The sequence below is a fragment of the Sinocyclocheilus rhinocerous genome, unplaced genomic scaffold (assembly GCF_001515625.1).
Source record: "Sinocyclocheilus rhinocerous isolate Xijiao unplaced genomic scaffold, SAMN03320098_v1.1 scaffold4229, whole genome shotgun sequence".
NCBI lineage: Eukaryota > Metazoa > Chordata > Actinopteri > Cypriniformes > Cyprinidae > Sinocyclocheilus > Sinocyclocheilus rhinocerous.
This window is the reverse complement of record NW_015657507.1, coordinates 17984-24758: the sequence shown is the minus strand read 5'-3', so window position 1 is coordinate 24758 and position 6775 is coordinate 17984. Positions and strand designations below refer to the sequence as shown.

The following is a 6775-nucleotide window of genomic DNA, read 5'->3' as shown; positions in this document are numbered from 1 at the left end:
CTTTCACATCAAATTCTTACTTTGTTTCAATTAATTCAGTTAGAATAATAAGAAACTGTAGAGTTGTTACCATTCAAATGAATTTAGTATTAACAAACTCTATCTTTCCACTGCTGAGGAAACAGAAGCTGCATCTGAAGTGGCATTAGATGCATTTACACAGACAGTTTGATGAAGCTGAGGTGCCATAAATGCATTTGCACATAAAATTATTTATGCATTTGAAATTTCGCAAAGATTAATGTTTTACATATTTTTTTAAACATGCAAATAAATGTTGAAAAAATGCAAGAATACTTTTAAATATAACTAAACCACCAGTAGGTGGCGACAAATGTCTGTTTTAATGAGTGAGTCATTCATTCATTCAACCGATTAATTCAAACTGCTGATTCATTCAGAAACGAGGCAAGTGACTGTCCTTATGAACGGGCGAACTATTTTCGTCAGCGAAATTGAGCAAAAACAGTCAATATTTTCAATTGTCACTTAATTTTAACTTCTTGTTTATTGAAATACTATTGTATAAAATCAGTGTCACATTGCAATCGTGTTGATATTGATATTCGGGGAAACATCATGGCCGTATACGTACCGAAATCATATTTTGTAAATATCTTTGTTTTTCTACCGCAGTATGCATCTAATTAATTTCTGTGAGTTACTTTGTGTGTGCTGTCTCTCTCACACACTCATTCAGGCTGTACATCATCTGGCACGACATAAATACATTATCAGTCGCCGTTTACACTGAATGCAATTAAAATTAGAATCATTCTCACGTGAAACGACATATTTACACGCGACTGTGAGTGTGTGCGTGGCTGTGACGTCAATGCCGGCGCTGCTGGCAATAAAAGAGTTGGCTCGGAATCTGCAAGACGTGAGACTGACTGGACGGTCACCGATCCGGGCCAGTCATGCGAAAAATCGGCCGATTCCGATCACTGGCCGGTCAATCTGTGCATCGCTAATATTTAGGGGTTCAAGCACATAATGCTGAAACCCAATTGTAATTATAAGGATTTTTTAATTATTATTTTTTTCTGGTAAAACTGATTGTGCAGCCGAAACCGTAAGGCCTAGAGAGCGGAAATTTGGTCAGATTGTTGTAGTATTGCTCGCTACTCAGATCCAAAGACTTGCCCCAGTCGGCCAAAAGGGGGCACTACAGCGCAAAAAACTAACATTTCAGACATTTTTGGCCCTAGCTCGTACACATACACCGTTTGTCATACAATTTTGGAATCCTTGGGTCAACATGAACAAAAGTGCACTGCATAAGGTTTGAGTTCCTACTTTTGCGAACTAGTCCTAGGTTTTTCGCTCAATCTCAATCAAACCACTGCAGAACCATTCTCTGGACTCTCTAGATCAATAATTATAAAAAAAAAAATTTGAATTATGTCCTTTGGTTAGCTATAACAGGGTCATTTAGAAAAGGAGCGTAGCCAAATACACCCAAAAGCCTATAAAACCGAAACAAAAATTCAAAACTTTACGAAACTTGGTGAAACCATGTGACGGATGACTCTTAACAAGCATGCAGAGTTTCATGGAGATCGGACCATAGGTGGCGCTGTAACAGTTAAGATGGTCTCAAAAACACAATATTTCTATAGTAAATGACCTCAAAATTGCAAAAAAAAAAAAGTTCATATTCACATATACACTAGATCTTCATTTCATATATGATAGATTTCCTCATTCTGAACAACTTTGACTCTAGGACCACTGGTGTCAATCAAATTGTTCTTTAAAGCTGCAGTCCGTAACTTTTGGCGCTCTAGCGGTTAATAAACAGAACTGCGTGCGTCTTGCGGACGAACATTGTAGCCGGAGCTCCTTCTCTCTGTTTGTCTATGGCGAATCACGCAGGTACTGGGCTACTCCTCAGCGGTACCTACCCGAACCAGTCTAAATAGTCCGAATATAAACACTTATTATAGGTGTACCGTAGTGATTCAGGACAAGCCAAAAACACGCTTTGGGAAATGGATTCATGGTGTACTCGCTTGTTATATCAATTTTGTAAATTTTGAACACAAAAAAAGTTACGGACTGCAGCTTTAAATATTTGAGATAATTTTAAAAAACTACTTTTTTAAACTAGTCCTAGGTTTTTAACTCAAAATCAATCAAATCAGTGCAGTACAATTCTCTGGACTCTCTAGGTCAATAATTAATGTTGAACATTTGCATCTGGACAGCTATAACAGGGTCATTTAAAAATGTGGTCCTTATATAGTGTACCCAAATGCCTTTAAACCCTAAAAGAAAGCACAGAACATCACAAATCTATGCAAACTCATGCATTATGTGATTCTAAACAATCATGCAAAATTTCATGGAGATTGGACAGAAACTGACACTGTAATAGTTATGAAGGTTAAAAACACTAAAATCTGATTAAGTCAAAGTCATGAGTTTGAAGGAGAATGCATGCGTTGGCAGTAATGCATAGATGGACAATATGTTAAAATGTGGATAGTGGTGCCAAAATAAGTGCCTATTTATACTACAGATATCCATATTTTACGCGTGGCATCGATACATTGTTATCCACGTGTGCTCTTTAACAGTTTCTTGTAACATTGTATCGTCAGACATTTGATCGATGTATCGATCCATATATCAATGGATCGTTACACCCCTGTTAAATGGCATTTTTTTCATGCTTTTGCATCCTTTTTTAACCTTCAAGGGCAGGATGAATGGATTAACTGTTTTTGTTTTGATAAATATATAAATAGCAGTTTATACTTCTGGTTTGATGCTTTTGGATTTAATTTGCATTGTACTGTACTTTGCAAAAGTGATAGTTGAATAGTCAAATTATTTTGTGGAAAGGAACGACCAGTACAGTTCTCCTTTGGGTTTCGCAGATTAAGTAATAATGAAACAAGTAAATAATGACATGTTTTTCATAAATTGGTGAACTATTGATTTAGGAATGCTGTGTAGTTAAACTCTTAAATGCTTTTTGTGAGCTAATGATCCATATCTGTCTGCGTCACTTTTCAGGATCAAACGAGCTTTCCTCATTGAGGAGCAGAAGATCGTGGTCAAAGTACTGAAGGCACAGGCACAAAGCCAGAAGTCCAAGTAGAAGTTGATTTGTACTGTTCAAATAAAAGTATTGGAAAGCACTGTGTTGTGTACTTATTTGCCTATGAAGATGAATGACCATGACTGGATAGTGGCAGGAATTTAGGGGGGAAGTCGTGGCCTAATGGTTAGAGAGTCGGACTTGTAATGACAATGACTACTCGTTCCGGCAGGGATTGTAGTTTTCAGAGTGAATGTACAGCGCTCTCTCCCACCTTCAACACCACGACTGAGGTGCCCTTGAGCAAGGCACCGAACCCCCAACTGCTCCCCGGGCGCCGCAGCATAAATGGCTGCCCACTGCTCCGGGTGTGTGTTCACAGTGTGTGTGTGTGTTCACTGCTGTGTTGGCGCACTTAGGATGGGATAAATGCAGAGCACTAATTCCTAGTATGGGTCACCATACTTGGCCACATGTCACGTCACTTTATGTCTGAGAAATTAGTAAATACTTTGGTGATAATAGTATGGCAAGCTAACTGATTTGCCACAGTTAAGAAAACAGTTGTGATTGACGTTCAGTAATGAGACAAACTCTTTATATAATCAAATGTATTGAAATGACACAAGGGCAGATTAAAACAATGACAAGTAGGCTGTAGTCCTCACTGGACTACAGGCTGTTTGTGCAAACTTAACATGCTATATAAAAAAGAAACGGATTAAACATTGCTGAATAACTTTACAGAAGGGTCACATCTATCAATTCATATGTAACAAAATCATGCTCGTGTTCTTGTTACAGCTGTGGTCAAAAGTTTGCAAATCTGTGAATGGGTATTTTTAACAAAATGGACTCATACACAACTATTACAACTACAGATGCACATATACCATTTTTTTTTAAAGACCGTACCGTTATTTTCTCTCTGGTACTTGCCGGTACCAATACCTGTCCTTTTTTGTAATGTAACATTTTAACAATGTTACAATGTAAACGCTCACTGATGCTTAAGAGCCAGGGGGTGAAAACATTTGAACAGAATGGAGATGTGTACATTTTTTTTATTTTGCCTAAATATATTTTTCATTTAGTACTGCCCTTCAGAGGCTACAGAAGATAGTTACATGTTTCCCAGAAGACAAAATAAGTTAAATTTACCCTGATCTTCAAATTCAAAGGATCTCAAAATCATAGTCATTGTTGGAAAGGGTTCAAATACACACAAATGCCAAAAATAAAATGAATTTGTGGGACCTGAAGGATTTTTTTCTGAAGAACAGCAGGCAGTTTTAACTGTTCAGAACAAACAAGGGACTCGTGAGCAACTATCACTAAACAAAACAAAAAAAAAAACAGCTGTGGATCATTCAGGTAACAACACACAGTATTAAGAATCAAGGGGATGTAAACTTTTGAATGGGGTCGTTTTTATAAATTGAACATTTTCGTTTGTGGACTATATGTTAACATCTTTTATGTGAAATCTTATTCAGGTCAGTACTAAATAAACGATAACATGCATTTTGTATGATCCCTCTTATTTTGGTAAAATAATTAACATTTTGCAAATGCTGAAAGGGGGATGTAAACTTTTGACCTCAACTGTATTTAGTATGTTTATTATTAGGATCCCAAAAGACTTTATGGGAAAAATAAATCATTGTCATTTTTATCTACTTGTCACAGTTGTAAAAACTCAAACAACTGTCTAACTTCCACTACAAACTAAGGGCTTGTTCCAAAAATAAATAATTCTATAAATAAATCAACTGTCTCACAAAGCTGTCAATAAGTCCAAAATAAATTTTCCATGTTTATAACAACAACGTAGTCACAACCAACAGTGTAATACAATAATGTCATTAATCATGGCAACACCATAACTGAAGGAGTGTTTATTAGTGTTTATTGGAATTAAAAGGTATAAGCTGAAGATTTTCCTCAGGGCAGTTGTACAGCATATTTTTTCTGCAAGTGAGTTTCCCTTTTTTGAGCCATCTCAAAGAGGCACAAAATCACTTTCACAGACTTTTAAATTAAATGTTCCCTCCTGGTGGAATGACCTGCCCAACTCAATCCGAGCAGCTGAGTCCTTAGCCATCTTCAAGAATCTGCTAAAAACACATCTCTTCCATCTTTATTTGAACTCTAGCACTCCCAATTCTATTTCTATTCTTAAAAAAAAAACTTGTCCATTTTAGACTTGCATTCTATTCATTTACTGCTTGTTTTCTTTAAAAAAAATAAAAACTAACACTAGCTTCTCTAATGTTTTTGTATTCTATCTATTTTTTTCTTTTTATTTAATATACAATTAACAAAAGCAAAAAAGGCCTCTAACACTAATGTAAATTTTTTTGGTGCTTGCTGCTAAGCTCAGTCCCCATTTGCTTACATGGAAAAATGTGAACACATTCAAAATGACTTTTTTTGGTTTGTTTGTTTTGAACTGAAAAAAAGTCAGCCATACACGTGACGTGAATTGGAATGACATGCTCATAGAAAAGATATTCCCAAAAGAATAGGATCGATATTATCAGGTATTTATCTTAATGCAGATTCTATTATAACTTCTTATAAGATTCACTCCTAACCCATACATTCACCTTCTGCCCCTGACCTTTGGCTTTAACACTGTCAGCAGATTCTCAGGTCTGATCCTGGTGTGAGAAATAAATTATTAACCTCTTTGTGGAGGATAAGAAGCTCTGCCTTTATTTAGTTACAGAGCTGTTTAAGAAAACGGGCTGTTATTTCACACACTCTCATCTGATACAAGAGCTGAGACACACTACATTAAATATTTCATATTAAAGTGTCTGTTTGTTTGGTCAAGTCTAGAAATGTAGACTTGTGACCAAAATGTATTACAGTTGTATTACATTATCATATCAACATGAGTTTGAGTTGGGTAACATGAGTTTTACACAAACTTGTGGAGTTCATGTCAGTTCAAATGTTACTGTCAGTAAAGCAGAAGAAGGACATGGCAAATACTAGTACATTCATATATTCATTTATGTGAAAAACTTTGTATTAAATAAGAACAGTTCTAAATATAAGCACTTTCACTTTTAGACCTCATTGTATCTGCATGTCTGTTGATGGTTTAAATAAGTTGATCAGTTACTGAGAAAATCAGCCTAGCTGTTATTTATGTGTTGTTTTATTTTGGTGTGCAGGTGTCACTACTCATTAGGCGAGATCTAATCGAGAGAGCTAAAGACTTTAACATCATCCTGGATGACGTGGCCATCACAGAGCTCAGCTTCAGCAAAGAGTACACCGCTGCTGTGGAGGCCAAACAAGTCGGTTAGTAGTACCGAAATATGTAATCTATGCACCCTTTTATGCACTCTTGATAATGGTAATATATATTGCGTACGCTAAAATAGCCTAAATGAAGCATCCTAATCTAACCAAAATTACATTGTACCTAGTCACCGGGCTGTCAGTTTAACGTGCTAATAAATTAGTTATGAAAAAATAACGCAATTAAAATATTTTAACGCAGTTAACGCACTGGCCCCACCCCCAGACCTGTATGTCATCTTACATTTCATTCAGTTGACTGTTGACAAATATGATGCAGGGCAACAACTTCATAAATGCAATTATGCCCTAAAATTGGTGCAAAAATGCTCCTGTATGAGTTTTTGTCTCATATGTTAAGCGATTATTTACAGTTCAGTAAATAAGAAGTTAATATTGTGTTATATTTTA

At 36.1% G+C, this 6775-nt stretch overlaps 1 protein-coding gene and 1 long non-coding RNA gene across 4 annotated transcripts in view; one reads left to right on the top strand and one right to left on the bottom strand.

The window, feature by feature from the left end:
* Positions 1 to 3149, top strand: part of LOC107721205 (60S ribosomal protein L34) — a 7607-nt gene extending 4458 nt beyond the window's left edge. For all 3 annotated transcript variants that reach the window (XM_016529101.1, XM_016529100.1, XM_016529102.1), the window contains exon 5: positions 3025 to 3149. In XM_016529101.1, the coding sequence (XP_016384587.1) occupies positions 3025 to 3109 (85 nt within the window). In that variant the 3' untranslated portion in view covers positions 3110 to 3149. The remainder of the gene's footprint in view (positions 1 to 3024) is intronic.
* The window catches only part of LOC107721207 (uncharacterized), a 14109-nt gene extending 10030 nt beyond the window's left edge, over positions 1 to 4079 (bottom strand). Inside the window, exon 1 of the long non-coding RNA XR_001637691.1 lies at positions 3726 to 4079. This is a non-coding gene — a long non-coding RNA (uncharacterized LOC107721207). The remainder of the gene's footprint in view (positions 1 to 3725) is intronic.
* Between the last annotated feature and the right edge of the window lie 2696 nt (positions 4080 to 6775).